General features: G+C 35.0%; 1 protein-coding gene across 1 annotated transcript in view; it reads left to right on the plus strand.

Annotated features, from left to right (window-relative positions):
• Window positions 1-21,990, plus strand: part of dtn (transmembrane protein 132C dtn) — a 177,823-nt gene that overhangs the window by 63,725 nt on the left and 92,108 nt on the right. Inside the window, 1 exon segment of the mRNA XM_069040843.1 lies at window positions 3,546-4,152. Within this exon segment, the coding sequence (XP_068896944.1) occupies window positions 3,546-4,152 (607 nt within the window).

Raw genomic sequence — 21,990 nt, forward strand, 5'->3', positions numbered from 1 at the left:
TGTTGTCCAGATGTAGTTCCCATTTAATCATGACTTTTCTCTAAAATTAAAATAACACCTTCGTAGTCCATATTTAGTTTCTGGATGATGAAGGTAAACGACTAAATCGAGAAAAAGAATTTTTTGTTGGCTTCAAAGCACGACAATATTATTACAGTAAAGGAGTGATTGTAAAAGACTGTTTAATGCGACAAATATGTACAATTAACCATTTCTGTGAATAAAAGAGCAATGTGTACGATAAACGGAATTCTCAATATGTGAGCTAATATAACTGGACTATTGTTTCGTAATCTCCGGCAGTTATATTGACTGATAGGTCAATTGCAAAAGTATTTGGTGGAATTAGGTTTCTCATAGTTTCAGTGCATACTATAAATAGTATCAAAGTGTTTTGTGCTTCGAGTAACTAAATTATTGAATATGTGGTTTGTACAACCATTCAGTTCTACTTCCCAAATGTCAGTCACAAGAGCAGAACTCGCTTTTATAAACCTCTTTGCAACTTGACCCAATAAGATATAGTTTAAATGAATAATATTCTAAATTCATAATTTTCAAACATTAAGATAAATTATTGATCTTTAATTGTCGTAAACTAACATAATAATTAGTACGATCAAAAAGTGCCTATATTATTTCCATTTTAAAAGGTAAAAATGTTCTGTAATTGAATTACAGGAGAAAATACGTGATAAATGAACCAATCGAATCCAATATCTTTCGAGGGAAATTTGTGGAAAAATTTTGACAAACAATTTTTTTAAATTATCGCTGGTTCAAATGAAATCCTGGACTGGGATGGCGTTGGAAACCGCCAAGTGTAAATTAATTGGAGTGTGTTGACAGCTTACCTAAAATTTAGAAACAAAAAATCTTTCTTTTTTTTTTCTTTCTTTGCAATGTTTTAGATTAAAAATAGAATAACTTAACGATTCCTATTCTCGAAACAAATATCTAAGGGCACCCTTTGCTGAAAACAAACATGTTCAATTACGTCCCGATTAAACATAAACAAATGTCATTCATATCAAACGGCGGCAAATTCAAACTTTACAGCCCTTTCACAATGACGTTAACGTTACGTCGATGTTAAAACGTTAATGTTAACGTTAGATCTAATTACATGTATTTTAGTATTTTTTTTAAATTATTTCCGTTGGCTAATGTTAGAATGTAACGTTAAGAATCCAGAACATTTCTGGGTCTAACGTTAACACTAACAATATCATGTAACATTAACTTTCATCATAACGCCATTGTGAAAGGTCTACACTGAAATACATGTCATTTTGAATTTCTAGATCTAACGTTAACATTAACGTTTTAACATCAACGTAACGTTAACGCCATTGTGAAGGGGCCTTTACACTGTTCTAAACGGTTTACTTTTTCCAACGCCTACTCAGCCCAGGATTTCATTTGAACGCATAATATTATTATTCATAGAAATCACGAGTGGTTTGTTAAATATTGTTCCTAACAGAACCATAAGACGAAGAAAATTTTAACAACATTATTTTTCAACATAGTTACCAAAACATTTGATGTAATGAACATTAGTTGTGTTGTGGCAGTCATGGAAGTGCTACTCTTGGTTTGTAAATCTTGCGAGTTGGAGTGTTGTCTTGATGGAACAGCACAGATCATGATAACTTTATTTTTTTTATTTTTTCATTTATACTTTGATATTTTGACTGACTTTTGACTAATTGAGCAATTTCAATCACAAACTTGCGATTCGGAACGTCTTTACTTTGATTTATGTGATTTGGAGTTGTAAAAACATTTTTAGAGAAGAACTAGCGCCTTAAAATCACGATTTCAGTAGTAATTAGGACATTTTCATTTCCAAAGAGCAATTTCAATCACAAAATTGCGATTCGGAACTTTTTCATCGTAATTTTTGTGATTTGGCGTTGTAAAATAGTATATTATTTAACGAGTTCGTGTGTAAATTGGACTCTTTGTGGCATGAGTGCGCCACTCATGCCATAAAGAGCCCAATTTACACACGATTGAGTTGAACACGACGTTTTTTTGTTCAACGAGCTTCTTAAAGGCGCCAAATCGCTTAAAATCTTTAAAATTAGCTTGACGTTTCGTTTTGACAAGATGTGACATTTAGCAAAATTGTTCACACAGGAGAAAAGTCTCAAATTCTGACAGTGTCGAACAAAAAACATATTTAGAGAAGAACTAGCGCCTTAAAATCACGATTTCGGTAGTAATTGGTACATTTTGATTACCAAATGAACCACCAGAACAAATATTTCAAAAAATACATCTGGACCCTGAACCCTGATTAATATGTGGTATGCGGTATTCATTGGGCAGCTATCTTTTTTAAATTTAATGTATTGCACATTTTTTTAATGCATCCAACTCCTCTATATTAGGTTGTTTGAAAAATATGTGTTGACTTCTTTCTTCTTGCACTTCCTTCCTGCAGCTTGAAAATTCCTTTCTGACTTTTTTGATTTCTACATAATGAACTTGCCGGGGTGATTTTTATATCCTTCTAAAGTTTCATCTTTTTCCTCTTGGGGGAATTTAGAACGACCTAAATCAATAAAAATCTGAGGGGGTTAATTCAAGTGAATATGGACGATAAAATAGGACATTCCAGCTTAATTCCAATAATGTTTGTGGTCTGACGGTGTCTTGGTGAAATACAACGCTTCTCCTCTTTCTCAAATCATTCCGTCAATATGATGTTTTTAGGAGCAGAATAGTTTGTAGAGTAATAAGGGTGGCATATTTCGCTGTTTCCAGGATGTTTTCGACTCTACATTCTTGTACCAGTTAAGATTAGTTTCAAAGATGGATCAATTTCGTTACTTTTATTCAACAAAAAGCACATGCTCAGATTCATTAGATTCCGGTTTGATTATTATCAAATGAATTATAATTTATTTGATACTTCAACATCATATCGATTGCATCCTATTTTGTACGACTGCTCACAAACAGTAGGTACTATTTGTTGATATCATTTTGTGAAAGCTCCCTCATTACGGCGCGTGTATTATTCATGGTGTAAGTTTAATGTGGTCTTCATCCAAGATGGAGGATCAACCAGAGCGTGGGGTCTCTTCTAAGTTGAAATTCTTATGTTTGAAGTTTACAGAGCACTTTGCAGGGGTGAATTCCAGGAGAGCACGTTTGTTGTAAAGTTGACGAATTTTGTCTGCTGCCTGAGCAGTGTTTTTGCTTTTACTGTCTCAAAAATTCTTTTTAAATAGGTCTGTTTGTGATTCACACTCTTGTTAAAACTGTGCTGAGTAAACAAATTTCCAGGCATTACGCTTTTCAATGTTTCGGTTTAATTTAACGTTTAATATGTTAAAAGCTGTGTTTACGAATCAAACTCCACCATTCACTTCAAAGTAAACACGATTTTAAAACATCACTGGGTAGTCAAATACTTTGAGCCCTCGACGTTACGTTTCATTTTAAATCCATTATGTAACGAATGCATATGAGCGACTTATTTCGGGTACAAATGTATTGATGTTGCTGTTATTAGATGTTTTTTTCAACAGGCCCAGCAATCGATCTGCAAGATCTGGCCACCCATCATCTGGACATGTCGGCCCACATAGTACGCAATGAAATCCCCCGCGATTCCCCCGTGTTGAGGGTGCTATTCCACACGGGGACCGACCCCGGGGGCCGCAGACAGATCCTGTTGGCACGCCACCACCAGCGAGTATGCATAGTCCTGCACGCCAGCCTCGGAACGAGGCCACCCCTGCACGCCGCCTGCAGTCCCGACGGCGAAGACGGCGTCTGCTTGACGCAGATCACCATACCGTCGTCGTGGTGGCCTCCTTTGCCGTCGCCCGATAAAGACGGCAGGCCGGGCAAGATCACCAAGACGCCGCCGAGACTCGTCCAAGTGGCCTACTCGGTGATGGAACCGCGCCCCGACGACGCTGAAGGGTGCCACGCCAAGATGCAGATACAGCCGTCGACCGTGCTCGGGAACGTCCCGCTTGTTCCGCCGAAAGGTGCTTACAAGGAATTGAAACTGACAGATGCGATCATGATGTTGCTGCCACATCCCCCTCTGTTTCCCAAATCCAGGATGCACGTTCCCGTTTTTATTGACAGGGAGAAGGCCAAGTTGCTCACGGCTATCGTGATCAGGTGAGTTTCCGTAGGTGTTGGTTGTTCATTGCGGTGCCAGATGTGGTTTGTCGACATATTTTATTTTTATGGATTTGCAGTCGCTCAATTTGTTAAGGATTGTTTTCTTTTATCAGCACTACTCACGGTTCCAAAAACTTCGTTGAATTATTTGAAAGCTTGTTCCAAAAGCTGTGCTGTAAGAATTGTTTCCTTAGGGCAGATGCATAGATTGGAACTAATCCAAAGAACAGATAATGTTTGTTTTGCAATGTAGTGACATTTAAGAAGGTTATCTTGTGAATTCTTGGCCATCTTTGATACTTTTATGTCGTGTTTTAGACTTTATTTCATTATCATTACTTTATCTTCAAGCAATCGAAAATCGCGCCTTTGTGTATGTCTATAGAAACAGTTGAAGTGACTTTTTTTTGTAACCGGACTTGAAACACTTCAAATCCTAGGAATTCAAATGTCCACAGGTGGCTCGACCGTGTCAAATGTAAAGTCACTTGAAGCATTTCTCACGATTTATTTATCAATAATTACACGAAATATTTAATAATGCATTTGTGGAGCCTCGGCTGACGCCTCGGACCACAAACCGTCCTCGTACTTGTGATACATACAGGCTGTTTGATAAAAAACGCCTCATCCCATAACTTTTTTATTTATTATCCCATTTCAATGAACAAAAAAACCAAAGATATGGTTTTTTATGCGCTACGAAGCAGCCGTAAAATAATTTTTTTTGGCGTTATTTTCAGTAGCTAACGATAGTCAACTTTTTTTTTTTTAAATGGACATATGTAGTTTTTTAGGCTCAGTCTGGTAAAGTTTTTTTTTCTGAATCTAATCATGTATTAAAAGTTATCGTTTGGTCCATAGCTGACTGAAAAAAAAAATAAAGCATTTTTAATTGTGGTTCAGCTTATTATGAAATTTTCAAGTGTGCCGTGAAAAACAATTGACATTTATCGTACTTTGTATTCTGATTGTTTTCCACAGCACTCTTAAAAATTTTATAAGCTGAACCACAAAAAAATGTTTTATTTTTTTTTTCAGTTAACTATGAACCAAATGATAACTTTCAATACATAATTAGATTCAGAAAAAAAAACCTTACGAAACCAAGCCTAAAAAACTACATATGTCCATTTAAAAAAAAAGTTGACTATCGTTAGCTATTGAAGATAACGCCAAAAAAAAATACATTTTATGGCTGTCTAGTAGCGCTTGAAAAACCATATCTTTGATTTTTTTGCTCATTGAAATCGGGTAATAAATAAAAAAGTTATGGGTTGAGGCGTTTTTCATCAAACAGCCTGTATAACTATTGTAGTAACACTGTTTTTATGCATCTCCTTGTTTTTAATTGAGTAATCTACGTCTTAAATTTTATTTAAATAGCTTAAAACATGTCGGTATAAGCCGGAACTTTTAAATAAATTAAGTGCAGTTTTTGGAATATCCTTACGCTCCTAACACTTTGTTAGGTAATAGTTCCGGGACGTTAAAGTTAAAATACATCGAAAAAGTTCGGATCTAGTTTCAGTTTTTAAGAGCGAGAACAATATGGAAGCGTTAAAGTTTTTGACTAGTTCAATTTCGGAAGTACGAACATGCTTGACCAACATCGCTTGAAGTTTCAAGCAAAAAGTACAATGACAAGTACAATAGCTGTTTATGCAGCAGATTGGAACATGTAATCGCATTACAGTTTTTTTCGGTTTTTAATAAAGTTAATTAGTTACTGCAGAATGCATGCAACACTGTCGTAATAATCTCCGAGTCATGAAAATGTGATTAAAAGTAATCACCGTTTCAAGTTTAATAACGTTTAAATTTTCATACTCATTGAGGAGCATAAAAGAAAATTTAAGTCGATTTATACAATGGTTGCGAATTGAATAGAATAGGAACACGACAGGAAGTTTGTATTATTTTTCAGTTTTTGGTGATCGATGTAAAAGAAATAAATCCGCAAATTAATAAGGCCATCCGCACCCTTGGAAAGTAGCAGAAGCGGTGGAAAGATGTGCGTTTGCTATACTTTTTGTTTTATTCTTGAAACATCGGGATTGTGATTAATGAGATTATGCGGAAAGATAAGCAGACCTTGTCGTACGAATGTCAATTAAATGAATTAAATTGACAAGCGTCCAATGAAAACAATCTACAATCGGTATGTGGCTAATTAAAGAACATGTTCAAAGAAGTCGTTAAGAAGTTGGGATTTAAAGTGATAAAATTCGAAGAAGAATTACGATGTACCAGGATGATGGTATCACTTAAGATCTTAATTCTATAAAATTTTACATCTGAGTATTTTCTTAATAAAGTGTCAAATCTGTATCGAGCCATATCTTTATACGATCCCGGGTAATGGTCTAGTAAAGGCCTTAATAGACATGATAAATTATCAGACGATTCATCGATTTCAGTACATTCAATAAAACTGTCGATTGAGCTGATTTCATTGAAAACCCTTAGGCTGTATATTGGACGTTGTGAATTAAGCTTTACTGAAATTATGAAGTGCTGAAACGGGTCGGTTATAATTAAACCATTTGTAAACTCGATCTGGCCGCCTGCTGTTTAGAATTTGCATAGCTCGTTTCAAACGATGTAAATTTTCTGAAATGCGTTCCAAGAGTTGTGAAAACTGTTGTGTTTTCATTCAGTGAGCGGAAGTGACTTCATTCGAGGAATGCTGAAATTTTTTTGCCGAGAATAAATCCGTGGTGGTTCACATGTGGCGTGGCAATTTTCGTTCGGCGAATGAACAGTATTAAATATTTGACTCATTTTCTGACCACACAAAAAGTTTGGTTCTGACGTAAAGTATTAAAAAAAAAAAACACAGAAAACCAAAATATTACATCACTACATCAGAGTTTAAGATGAATGCCACATGTTTTTTTAATTTGTAAGGTAAGGAAGTGTTCTTCTTATGTTAAAGTCTATTTCCACATGATGTTGGTTTGTATTAAATACATACAGGGTATTTCACGAGTGAAAATGAGCCTGGAGGAATTGAAAATGCAACCCACAATACATTTCCAAAGTGAACGTGGCTATTTTAAATATTGTATTGTTTTAAAATGAAATTATGAATCCATGATGGCTTTGCTTCCAATAATTTTATCTGTCATAACCTGACATTTACGAAAAAGGTAAAATACGACAATTAAAATGTAGGTATTCCAACGATGCGAAAACAGACATGATCCCGATTTATGGCGAAAAATGCTTCTGCCGTTTTGCGCGTTTTGCAGACAATAAACATTTTCCCAAAAATTATCACTCGTGAAATACCCTGTATACCTAGTACAATTCAAAAAAATTTCTGAATAATAATAATAATACGTTTATTTCCAACAGGTTATACACACAAAAATAGGAAAACAAAGTAAAAGGAAAAAGATAATGTCTGAATACCCTAGACAGGAAAAATAACAACCAACTTATTACCTTAATAAGAATAAGACCGACCGTGAAAATTGAAAGCAATCGGAAACGTGTGGCGTAGCTTTAGCCACAAAATCGTAACGTAATCCGAACTGTGTCGACTGTCATATCATGATAGTGACAGTTACGCCACAAGCTTTCATATATTTGTTCTTCACAGTCGATTTTGATTAAAATTCTTTTTTCTGTCGTGTTTTAATCGAGTTGAACTGCAACAAAAATTGTCAAATGAAATTAAAGAACAAAAGAAAAAATGGCGGACATGGTAATTTGTAAATAGGGTTTTATTAGTAGGTAAAGATAAAATATGTGAATTTTCAAAAAAAATACTTCGATTTATTTAATTAAATTGCAGTAAATATGTACTGCATTGACGTTTAAACAAGTAAAGAATTTGACGAAATATTTTAAAAGGCCTGTGCCTTAACTTATTTCTTTATTTATTTGCTTTTGAACGAATGTGAATGGAGTTGCCTCCATAATTTCTCTCACATCATCTCAACCCCAGCTGTTCTTTTGTTTGGTTTTCCCTTTTTGATTTTCTTTCAACATTTCCTTTTTCTCTACATAATTCAACAGTTCTCCTTGGTGAACGTCGTCATAAAAGTGGTCGACTACTTCGGCCGGAAAATATTCCTGAAATTCTTTATAGCAACAATATTAAATTTAAGATAAAATATGGGATTTTTTAATGTATTAATTTAAACAATGGACCTGAAGGACATTGATTTGAAGCAAAATTATGACTACTAGGCAATTATTTGTGGTTTTGTTAGTTTTTTTTTCTTTTTGCGTTATATCGTGCGATTAACAATTATTTAAATAAGGAGCGGTTATGACCTTGACAGTGTCAGATTTTTCGTATCTTTGCTAATTCAGCTAATAAATGTCAAATAACTGTCACTGTGAATCAAATTTTAACGCAAAAATGGTTTTTAATAACGGAGAATGGACATACATTGCTGTTGCCTGCAACCAAAAATACGTCTGTGCATCCAGATCATCCAATTGTCTAGATTCGGACAGATGTTTCAAATTCCAAAGCCTTCTTTGATCTAAATAATAATTGTTGACCATACGGTATTTGCATTTCACAGTGAAATGTAATTTGGGTTGCATATTAGGCTCGTACTCTTGTATGAATAACCCTGTATATGATAAGTTTAACTATACTTAAGTTTTGGGTATATCGATTAACAGTTTTTTAATTTTTCTGTTCGTCTTGAACCACATAAATGCGACACTAATGATAAAACATAATTGCGTAATAGTAATTTATTTAATGAGTTCTTGTGTAAATTGGGCCTTTTTTTGCACAAGTTTCACTCGCGTTTTAAAGGCCCACGAGTGCCAAAAAAGGCCCAATTTACACACGAACGAGTTGAATACAACGTTTTTTTGTTCGACGAGCCCATTAAAGGCTCCAAAATCGCTTAAAATCTTTAAAATTAGCTTGACGTTTCGTTTTGACAAGTTGTGACATTTATCAAAATCCGTTCACACAGGAGAAAATTCTCAAATTCTGACAGTGTCGAACAAAAAATAAGTCTTTCGCTAAACAAACTGGTCCTGTTCGTTAATGCGGTGCAATTTTTTGCTCCTGTAGGTGACAGCTTGATCCTATTCCAGTATTTGTTCAGCAAAGCACCTCGCCGAGAGATCTCCAGCCTGCCGGGATTCCCAAATTTTCTTGTTCTCACACCAGGATCGATTGTTGGAGAAAATAAACAGACTCTGCTGACTTGATTATCAACGGTTCCTTTGTCCCGTCCACAAAATATTGTAACAGACGCATTAATCAGGATAGAAACGCCGTGCTTGGCACACAAGTTCACCATTTAATCACTGTATTCAATTAAAACATGACAGGGACACGTTCCGTACCATTGCTATATCGTAAATTTGATTTACGATCAAGTGTAAAAATTGCGGTTTGTTTTTGAAAAAATTGCGTTTTTGTTCCGGTCCGCGTGAAATTATCGGGAAAGCGTTGGCGGTGGTGGTTTTTTCCATTTAACAGATGGCAGAGCGCTCTTTCTTGGATGTTGCGAAGTCGGGCTCCTGCAGATGATGTCTCGGAGTTGGCGGCGGTGTAGGTATATCAAACTGAAAACGTAATTAGGTTTTGATGATGTGACATTTCCAGATGACGCACTCGACTAAAGACACGCGTTTTACTGTAACTCCGGAGCGATTTTGTCGTACCCCGCTGGATTATAACGAACGCGCGCCGGATTATTCTCCGGCGCTTGTAAAATTATCGAATAATGTGTGACAGCCTCAACTGGTTAATTCTCTTTTTATTTTATTCACAGACGCTTTATAAAACTCGGTACGAGGAGCCAGTTAGAAACTTTCAGCCTTGTAAAATATGTTGCAAGCGGTTTTTCTCTTTGAGTTTCGACGATCGTGACTGCAGTTTAATAGTATATTATATATTGAGGGAAAGAAATGCATGATTTTTCCTAAGGTGCAGTTTGTAGCCAGAGGGCGAAGCCCGAGGGCTACAAAGCACCGAGGGAAAAATGAGCATTCTCTCCAGAAGTATATATACTATTTTTTTCACGGTAGGGAGTAGAAACAGCACAAAAATCTCAAATTTTAAGAATAAAAAAATGATGACAAATGAGTTGTCATCTTTCGATGAATTTAATGGAATTAGTAGTTGCCTTGACAACACAATTAGATTTTTGTCACAACAGTCAAAAAAAATGAAAACTCCCATTAGATTTTTGTCACAACTGTCAAAAAAATGAAAACTCCCTAGGGAGCAAGTATTTGCAAATATTTGCTCCCTAGGGAGAAAATGCTCTACTTCTGTCACGATGTTGACATCCGAAAAGTTGATTTCTACTCCCGATCGTGAAAAAAAGTTCTTTCAACGGGACACTATGCCTTAAAAAGATTCCTTTAAGCGAGTTTAGTTATAATTTTCATCACTTCATTCACGGCGATTTTAAACTTCTACAGATAAGAGGATGCTCAGAACATCTTTAGTATTATTTAGTGGTATTTCTGTTAGAATTTTTCCAAGTTCAGTTTAGAAGGAAGTTCACTGAAAAATATTTTTTGTTACTTCTTTGTAGCATGTAATATGTATGGCTACCGGAATTATACAGGGTGTCTCAACTAAGACTTTCGAGCCTAATATCTCGGTTATTTGCCAACGGATTTTTATAAAATTTAAAATGCAGATATTTTAGACCGTGAAGGTTCAATCAGTAATAATAAAATTACCTCAAGTTAAAAAATGTAATTTTCCGACGACCACTATGAAAAATGCGTAAATTCGCACAAATAACTATTATTGAAAGTTGGCTATTGCATGCAAATAGCGAACCCGTGTGCAATGAAACTGGTTAGCCAATCAGATACCTTCTAGCCTGTGCGCAATGAAATCATTGCACACAGTTGTAGTAACCATGGCCACCAATGTATGTTTTGTCCGCAGCTCTGTCGAATAATATTTGAAGTTTGAAGGAATACTGAATATTAGCGTTTTTTTTTGTGGTCGTCGGAAAAATATCGTGTATACCACGTGTTGAAAATTCGATTTCACACTCGTTTGCTTAAGCCACGCGCCTACGGCTTGTGGCTCAATTCTGCAAACTCGTGTAAAATCTTTCATTTTCAACTCTTGATATACAATATACTATTTAACACATATCTCTCGTCTGATTCAACGAAAAGATTAGATTTTGTTGTTAAAAATTTAATGTAAAATTTGAAGGTATTTGAGCAGTTACCTTTTGAAACAACTGATGAAAGATTGCCAAGCAACATTTTGTACACCCTTTAAAATCTGTCAAAATTGGGCGCGCGTTATTAGAAACGTCAAATTGTGTAAATTTATTGAAAATACTCTAAAAATAGACTACAATGGCAGAAATTTCAATATTGCGAAAAAGGAAACAATTTTTGCCTATGGAGAGTGTCGTAAGAACTTCAATGACACAGTTCGTTTTCTCGTGGAACACTATCCAAATGTAGTCTTTACAAAATGTAAGGTTAAGAGAGTCGTCAATTTATGAAGACACACGAAGCGTACGTGAACTAAATTACCTTGCTAAAATATCCCGATCGTGTTTTAGTCCTTTATGGAAGAATTAAAGCATCCAGTACATATAATAAATTACGTCCAAATGTTGTCTTTAACTTTGTAAGTGTTTGTAAGGTTAGCAAGATAAACGTCAAATATATCACCTGCGCTTCTGCGAAAAGGGATGACCAAAATTCTGCAAAATTGCGCGTCTGTTTCTATGTTTTTGCATTTGCAGCCACAGTTTTTTGCTTTTTTCTTGCAAACCAGACTTCTTTCAAGAACGAGTTTTTCCCTACAGCATTTTTTATTGACGATCAATTTTTTATGTAAATCTTAATTGATTCAACATTTTAAAAAGGCATGTAAAAATTACGTTTTTAAGACTTGGGTGATTGCATTAATGGGATTTTATTCTTCACCGTCTAAAATATCTGCATTTTAAATTTCACAAAAATCCGCTGGAGTTATTAGGCTCGAAAGTCTTAGCTGAGACACCCTGTAGTTTTGGAGAATTTGGGGGTAAATGTAAATGAGTTGAAGTTTGAAGTAAACTATGCTTTTGTTGTTGATAAACAGTGAACTTAGAAATATCAAAATTAATTCAGTTTGGTTTGTATTTTTCGCAAAATATGATGTTTTCAATGTCTCCGTGAAAGAATCGGAGTGATTAATATGTATATTGGCGGTTACGTAAGATACATTGTTTGTATCTTCTCCATATTCTAATCGGCGATTCTTAAAAAAACTGATTAAAATAGAATGTATCTGTGAATAATACAAGATATTATTTTTGATATTGTTTCGCAATTTAGAGATCCAGATTGAGTTCATTTCTCCTGGGAACCTGGCGGACACAGACAGTGCTGACAATTTCGGATTTGTATGAGAAATATTTTTTTTTTATTATTTTAATTTTTGTAATTCTTAAATTAGCGAGACAGCACGCGCTGTAATAACTAAAAAAATGTTTCATAAAGTAAAAACGTTTGATATGCCTTTTCAGACCTCGATGAGCTCTACATTTCTAATGAACTTTGTCGGACACTAACAGTTTAGCCACGATGCGCGTTTAAAATGTAAAATTAGCTAGTCGGCACGCGCCGCAAAAGCAAAAAGTGTTATATCTCATTTAAATGCCACGGAAGCGAGATGAGAGAGGCCACAAAATTGGATAAATAATTAGTTGGAAAAACAGCCAACACTGTCAACAGCTGACATGTATTCCCACACCATTCGAAAAATGTTAGTTAACGCCACGCCACATAAGCACCATTGTGCCTAGGCCGATTTTTTTAATGGAGTAAGAGAAAATAGGAAATATTTTGGTAGAGTCGAAGTTGTTTTTTAGTATACCTCTCTACAGTCTAGTGGATGAGTTATCCATAGTTTTCACGTCACTACTCGGTCCTTAGCGGCACCCAGCCACCCCTCTTCAAAATATTAAATGACGGATTATTTTTCTACATGAATATTGTGCTTAGAAGGAATCACAAATATAACAATCTAGTTTAATAAAAAAATATCAAAAATCAAATGATTTTTTATTACAAACTCACCGGCAATCAGCAACAGAAAATGACCCTGCCATAACATGCCTCTATTTTCCCCTTCCATTTACTAATTATTGAGTGGATATAAATAGAGAGTTTTCACAGGTCCTGTTGGATTATCAATTATGTCAAATTTCGGTCTATATTTTTTTTGGAGTTTTAACATAAATCTTTTGGCACTTACCTTTTTATCAAAACAGGACTTAATAACATTTTGGATTCAGAATTTTATCATTGTTGACCACAATGAAACATTTTTAGAAAGAATAGTAGATCATACGATTAAGAGTAGAAGTGAGTTTGTTTGTGCTAAGCCCAGAGATTGAAGACCGAGACAAAGTCGAGTATACGGTCTGTGACTTGTGTAAAATACTTCTATCTATCCATCTATGTTTACTTGTCATCCACTTTGTTTGGTGCAACTGAACAAAGTAAATTAGTCTAATTTGGAACCGAATAAACCTTTCCCGGGGGTAAATTTGACAGAACGATTTAATTTCCATAAAAATTTCAGTAGCACATATCACATACTGGAATTGTCATAATTACTGCTCATTATGAGTTTAGTGCTGGGGAAATAATCAGAATGAAACCGTCGGTGCTCATCGATTACCTCCTTCCTCCTTCCCCTTATCAGTTTCGGTACGTCCGTTAAATTTTTAATTCAGAACGCACACGCTCGACGAAATATTTATGAACCGCGAGCATATCACCGGCACCGAGAACGGGAAAAAAAGCAACAAAACTCAATTTATTTTTGATTAGACCGCGTGTACGTCTCTCGTTGAAAGCTACAACGTGTCACGAAGATAATTCTTTTGCTCCACAGAACTAATTATTTCTCGAGTCGGCAACAACAAATATTTTCCGTGTCTCTTCCATCGTTCACTTACTTGTCACCAACAACTAGAGTAGAGGGGTTCTCGGAAGGGAATTTCATTTTGGTAGTTCGCCGGCGAGATCTATCGGGCAATGTGTCCTCTATATTAAATTCAAAGCGATATTTCTCTTTTTTCCCAACTTTTACTTGGGGGCATTAAGCCGACGCGTCCGTGGGGATCACGGTCGAGACTAATCTCCTGATTTAGTATTTGCCCTGTACGCGGTTTCATAGCCTTTCCACCGTTTCCATCATTGCGTCGAAGGGGTGCGCTAATATGAAAACATTTGCGGAGGGATGAATTTTTTCGGCTTGCAAAAATCGGTGCCACGAACGGACGTCGATCCACATTCATAGGCGACGTTCGAAAATCAAAAACGACGATTTATAGATGAGTCTAGACGTGCCATTAGGGTAATTTATACCGATTTATTCACGGTGGGGCCGTTGACACAACGAACTTTGAAATCAACAAGAAATTGATCGATTGTGTTGGACGGATATCTATTTCGGAACGATTTAGAAACAATACATTTTCTGCGTTGTGTAAGTGGTGCATTCCATTTATTTTTGTTATTGATCGGATGTTACCATTTATTTAATGCTTGCCAGAAAAACGCTAATATTCTCCAACAATTTATCGAAACCATTAGGTTTCTAGTGGATTTACATTTATCATAGTTTTTTGTACTCCACACAATTGTGACACTAATGTTAACGAGGGACTAAAGAGGTTAATGGAGGTTAACGAAGGTTAAATTTGGTATTTACATCGATAATTTTGTACTATGACTCTTAACGTCGATTAACTGCAAAACCAACAGTCTTTTAAACAATAGAAGAAAATTAATTGCTTTTAGGAACACATTCTTCTGCTGTCGTACTTTATCATTCCCATAAATGGTAATGATAAATGGTTACCTACTGATCTTAATATATTACTTACGGAATTTTGTTGTTCCACAAAACACATTTCATTATCTCGATCAGCATATTTCTTATCTACTAAAATGGGTAAGTACTCTTTAAAAAATGAATTTTGCGCTTTTGGTTCATTCATATCGTTAACAAAAGCTAGATTAATTGATCATTTAGATAGCTACACAATATGACAGGTGACACGACATTTGTAGAAAATTCAAGAGTGGTAGATGTTATACAGGGTATTTCACGAGTGATAATGAGCCCGGCGGAATATAAAATGCAACCCACAATACATCAGGAGGAAAATCCGAATATTTATCGCCTCCATGTCCAGGTTTACGTTCCAATGTATTGTGGGTTGCATTTTCTATTCCGCCGGGCTCATTATCACTCGTGAAGTAGCCTGTATAATATTGTTATATGAAAACACCCCCTTTTCAGCAACCTTTCTTTTATTCGAATAGACTTATAAAGTTCTATTATTCAGTATTGAATTCGACATCACTGAATATTTTACTTAATTAATATTTTAATAACCTGAACGATTTTAATAAATTAATATTAGTAAACATACCATTGCCCATCAGTTTTATGCAAATCCATAACTAAATGATACATTCAATGAACATCGTAAATGCAGTGCAAATGAATTGAAAAATGCAAAATAAATAATTACATTATTTGATTAAAATTAAAATTGATAATAAACAAAATTGCATATATTGTATTAAGCCAAGCTATGTATTATACTGTTCTACAAAATGGAAAAATAAAATAGAATGACAAGTAGGTATAGTCGTTTTCAACGACATCCGTGCTGTCAATGTCATTTTTAATATGTTTGTGCAGATTGTACATAGAAATTCATAACTAGGATTCAGAGTATAAGCAAATCCTAGTTAAAAAAATGTCAAACAAGAAATTGAGGTTATGGTAAAAGAAAATTGCTATTTCGTCAAACATCAACAACAAATAATAAAACTCAGTCTTCAACATGGTGTAAAACATGGTTAAACCAGGTCATCCTCAGAATCCAAATCAGACTACATGGTTTCTTTGATTTGTTTGAAATTATAGAAAATAATTTGAATTTGTCAATTTGCCGCGTCAAGGTAAATTGCCAAATTAGGAAATTCAAAATTACTAAACTGAAACAGCAAATAATGCCAACATTCTGTCATAGTGACAGCACGGATGTCACTGAAAACGACTATAGTAAGATTAACATATTGGAATTAGAAGACATTGACAGGTTAAATCCCAACGAGGTGTACCACAATGAATAGAAATACGGTAACGACGACACGTTCTAGGAAAGAGAACAAGATAAATGAACCATTTTATTAAGGTAAATACATTAGGACAGTAACAGTCAGATATATTGTAGAAACTTTTTAAGGGACTTTGAAGAAAATATTTCAGTTTTTTTCTTTAAATAATTCTAAACGGTTAAGAATATTGGAAAATATGTTGCTATTACTCATAACGAACGAACAGTGAACCTAAATTGTTTGTCAAAATAAATTCTTAAGTGTAAGATTTCTTATGATGTCACATCGCTGTAAAACATAATTACCAGCTAAGTATAACATAATAAGTGGTATGAGAAGTGCTATTATCGGGGATAATATAATTAGTGTTATGATTATTATCATCGGTGATAGCACGAGTTAACATATGAAAATTGACCGAGTGCGTAGCACGAGTTCAATTTTCTATAGGTTTTAACGAGAGGTATCACCGTTGATTAATCATAACACGTGTTATATTTGGTGAGAGAATATAATGAACGCTAACAGAAAATAAATTTTTTTAAATGTCAAAAATTTTAAACGATCTGTCAGTTTGACAGTAAATAATTACAGTTACAGAATACTCACTACAACATTTTTTTGGAGTTTTCTTCTCAATTAACTTTCGGATCTCTTCCTCACTATAGAGCATTCATTTTAAATGTTGTTGAATAGGAATCGTTAGTTATTCTATTTAAAAAAAAACAGAAATATTTTTTTCTGATACATTTTAGGTTAGCTGTCAACATGTTCTAATTACACATGTCAATTTACATTTTCAAGAAGCAAAACAATTGACGGTTTCCAACGCCTACCCAGATCCCAGCCCAGGATTTCATTTGAACGCCCGATATAAACTATGTTTTGCTAACTAGTAGTATAGGCCGTGCCAAACCCAAATAACCACCACCTGTTGAATTATGTTGGTGAAAACAAAATTACACTAAGTGTATAATGGCAATTTTGATATTACTAGGATGCTAGACCAATCAAATCTAAGTGTACAACGTTGCCGGTTGATTTTTTGGGTAGAATGCAGTGTTGGTGGTTATTTGGCTTTGGCAAAGACTATATGTATAAGTCAGAATCACGAAGCAATGCGTATACGTTACTACACATCCATGACGTCACGACATTACTACGTTTATCTGCGTTAGTCAACGCGAATATTTGGCATCTTCGAATGTTTTAAAACTTGCAGGGATCGTAAAAAACACAGGCAAAAGTTAGCTCTGAAAAGAATTGTTTTATTACACGTAGGAAAGCAATGAAACGAGGATCTCCAGAGGAACGAAAACACTAAACAACAGCGACGACTTCTTCTAACCTCACAATTTGCTTTAATCGTTATCGATCAACAAGATGATGTAGACTGACTAAAAACTGGTTCCTCGGCATGCCAATCCTCAGGGATAAAAATTACCAACAATTGAACGATAGAATTCGCAGTTCTACAGTTTTAAGTTGGTACTGCAAAACTTTACCTAATGTTATCATTTCTGAATGAAATAGAGCTGCAGATGAACGAGTAGTGTAAGTTGAATGTGCTGCTTCGGTTTTACAAGTCATGTCACTAGTTTATATTTTATGAGAGAATATAATGCGGAACATTGAAATCCATAAACAGACGCCACTGGCTTTGCTTTTAGATAACTGTATTTTTTGGGACGCCCTTACTGATTGCTTACTTCTATCAATAACGTCTACCCTACGCTTAGTACAGTTAGAGACACGGAATTTCGGGCATCACTGTCAATGTACTGTCAAAAAATGTAAAATAGACTTTACATTATTAATAAAACAAAAGTCTTTACATGGGAGATATTTTAAAGAGCTAGAACAGCCAGAAATTAATATTCAAGCTTCTCATGCATGGCTTAAAAAATCAAATATTCATCCTGAGACTGAGGGTTTTATATTTGCAATACAAGATCGTGTTATAAATACAAGAAATTATAAAAAACACATATGCGGTTTACAATCGATCATTGATAAATGTAGGATTTGCGGAACTGAAGGGGAAACCATTGAACATATCATTTCTTCTTGCACCGTTTTGGCTCAAAGCGAATATAAAAAACGTCATGATATATTCGCAAAAATTATACACATGAATTTAGCAGTTAAATTCAATTTATTAAAGGATACACAACCACATTACATTTATAAACCAGAAAGTTGTTTAGAAAATGACAATTACAAATTATATTTTGATCGGACAGTTTTAACTGACATTCACATTCAGCATAACAGACCAGACATTATTTTAAATAAACAACAAAAGCAAGCATATCTTTTAGATATAGCTGTTCCAAATTCACACAATATAATACAGACATATAATACAAAAATTAATAAATATTTAGAACTCTCCGTTGCTATGAGAAATCTTTGGTGTTTAGAAAAAATTTCGATTTTACCATTTATAACTTCAGCAACAGGAATAGTACCGCAATCTCTTTTTAAAAATTTAAAAATTTTGGACTTAGAGAACACATTGGTGGTTGAAATTCAAAAAGGTATATTATTATACTCATGTATATAACACAAAAAAGTCAAAATGTGGAGGCGAGACGCCGGTAATTATGTTGATAAGCACTGCACTATTACTTGATAGTATTATCCGTAATAGTGTATGTACTCCGGCAAAATTGCCGTGCCGCCGGGTGGAGGTGGGATACGAAAACGTCAATGATTGATATGCGATTGACGTGAATAGAAAATAAATTTCAAAAATTGATTTTTCAATGTCACGTTGACAATAAAGAGTGATTTACAACGTAATTTTTTGAAGTGACAGAAAAATGACGCCCGAAATTCCGTGTCCCTAACTGTACACCTTTTTTCAGCTTATTATATTTGAAGAAATCTTTTTAGCTGTCAAATTTGACAAATGTCGTTACCGTTAGAAACGGACCAAAACAGGATGATAGTTTCTGTTCTTTTATGTATTATCACCATGATATCTTCTTGCTACCTTATTTCAGTCAATTAAAAACGTTGAAAAATGATCATGTGACACAGAATTATAATCTCAGTGTTATAATTAACGATTTGGGATCTTTCTACGAAAATGATTTTATTTTTCATTTGGAACTACAACTAAAGTGCAGTTTATTTGTCAAAATTAGACTGAAGTTTGACAGTATACTCCATACACTGATAGATTGCACGTTTTTTGACAGAAAGGCAGACAAAGGGACAAGTGTCTACACAGTAAAAAGTACATTTGTTATATCATTGATACTCGAAGAATCAATCATTTGAACAACAATTTATAACAATTATTGAAAACACTTGTTCTGAAATTTCATTCGGATTGACAGCTGCAATTCTGTAAATAATATCATATAGGCGTAGGATTATTACTGGGGGAAATGAGTCTGCAAGGCTACAATGCGTTCGTAAATAACGTGAAACAATTGAGATGGAGAGTTTAGTATTTTTCACTGCGTTATGTTTTGGAACTAGAATTTAAAAACCTGCAATCTATCAGTGTACGGACTACATCATCGATAGAAGTGACGGAAATGAAATGAATGAATTGACAAGTTTAAGACACGAAACAAATGCCTATACGAAAATAAGGCAAATTAAAGTACTCGGAATTGAGTCTTAAGAAGTCCGGAACTTGCAACATAAGAAATATATGTGTAACAAATAGTAATGAAATATGACTTTAAATAAAATAAGAAGCATGTTCTTGGGCCCAATAGTTTTGGTTTTCTCAGAATACTATAAATAGTATACCTCAGGCATCTATCAGAGTTTTCAAGATTTTTCAAAATAAATCACAAAAAATAAAGTAGATTGGTGACTGTGATTGTAATATGTGATATAAGAACCCATGTTGTGAGGGAGAGACAATTTTTCGCACAAAGATAAATTGATCTTGAATCAGAGACTTTGGCTTGTAAGTTGTAAAGGTCATCGACTCATTATATTTGAGAATCGAACAGAACTGATTCGGTACGTTCATTAAAAATATATTTGGTGGGTGGGGAAATCCATTACGATAGGTCTTAAACAAAAAACTTTGAGTACGGTTGAACCAGAGGTTACCAGGTCGCAATGAATTTATTTCTTTTCCAAATTTGTATTGGTTTAAGATTGAGTTGTAATCTTTGTACACCTCATATTTGCAAATGCAATGCGAAAGTTGACGAAATCGGCATCCACGGTCTAAGTTGTTCAAAAAGCAGTGGTAGATTTTCCAGACACTCTGAAATCAATTCTATTATCAACCGGTCTTTGACTTCTATTCATGATAATTCAACTTTAGAACCAAACGGAAAAAGGATACATCTTTCATTCCCCCCCGAAGGGGGGCGGGCTGCTGAGGCTTTCCAGAGCCTTTTCAGCCACATTGACGGGAAGATTCGGGATGGGTACGGTGTGGATGGGTGCGGAAGGAAGGTGGTAGGTACTGCAGAGGTTGATACTGACCCAGCAATCGCCTTATCTGTGATATGAGACATACCACGATGTGATGGTGTAGGGAAACCTCTGAAAAAAACCCACACCTGGTCAGGCGGCACCGGGGTTAGAACCCGGGACCTCCCGAATGTAAAGTGGCGCGCTAGACGCTTGGCCACAGTACTCGGTGAACCAAACGGGATGATGGAAAACGTCCAGATGGGATGACTTTAGTACCATGGATTAAAGCTCAACCTTTAGTTTGGGACGTTACTATTGTAGATACACTTGCAGATAGTTACGTTTTGAAAACTTCTGAAGATTCAGGTTTTGCCGCTGAAATGGCTTGCAAACGCAAACATAGCAAATATAGTTCAATTATTTCGTCAGATTACGTATTTAAAGGTTTAGCCTTTGAAACCTTAGGCCCTTGGTGCAAAGAAGCCATCGATTTCATTAATGTCATCGGAAACCGACTTATTGCGGAATCAGGCGATTCAAAATCAAAGAAATTCCTTTTCGAGAGGATTTTCCTTGCCATTCAACGTGGAAATGCTGCAAGCATTCGGGGCACTTTTCCAGATTCCGCATTATTATCGGAAATTTTTGTATTGTAAAACAAAAATGTTATGTACTTAAGTTGATTTATTTATCTATCTAATTATTAAAATCTCTAAACTTTTAACTGTTTCTGTTTGCGTATTACATTTAATAAACGAATGTATAAGTTACGTCAAGAGACCCGCAACTGACATACTATCAGGTGCACTTATTGCAAGTTTTTTTTCACCATTTTACAATCTCACAGTAGGTGTTGCCACCACAGCCCAAGATGGAAAACGTTCTGTTTGTCATAAAATATTCGCTCCGAAAGCGGTAACACTGGTGTGAGCGGTTCTCGAGAATTCGTTACCATAAGGTGTCAATCTTGAGGCCCTCTAGAGGCCAATTTAACATTTAACTTTAACCGGTCCCTTTGGGAAAACGTGACCAGTAGATTTATCCGATGATGAAGGTGTTGGTCAAAGTTAGGGGCTTATCAGACAGTCACTCCTTTTGCATTGTAACTTTGGTTCCTTGTAGCTCCCTTCCCAGGTTTTAAAGTTTTGGTCTCAATGGACAATGGGTATATTTTTTAACTTAGACAAGGGTTTTATCTGTCACAAAGATAACGTTGCTCATGAGAAGGACAGCAGATCTTATAATTGGTACCTGGTTTTACAATATTTTTAGTCTTTGGGTCAAGTTTATTATTTAACAGGTGTGGGGGTGAGATTTTTAAAG

This window comes from Tenebrio molitor, chromosome 3 (assembly GCF_963966145.1).
Source record: "Tenebrio molitor chromosome 3, icTenMoli1.1, whole genome shotgun sequence".
Lineage (NCBI taxonomy): Eukaryota > Metazoa > Arthropoda > Insecta > Coleoptera > Tenebrionidae > Tenebrio > Tenebrio molitor.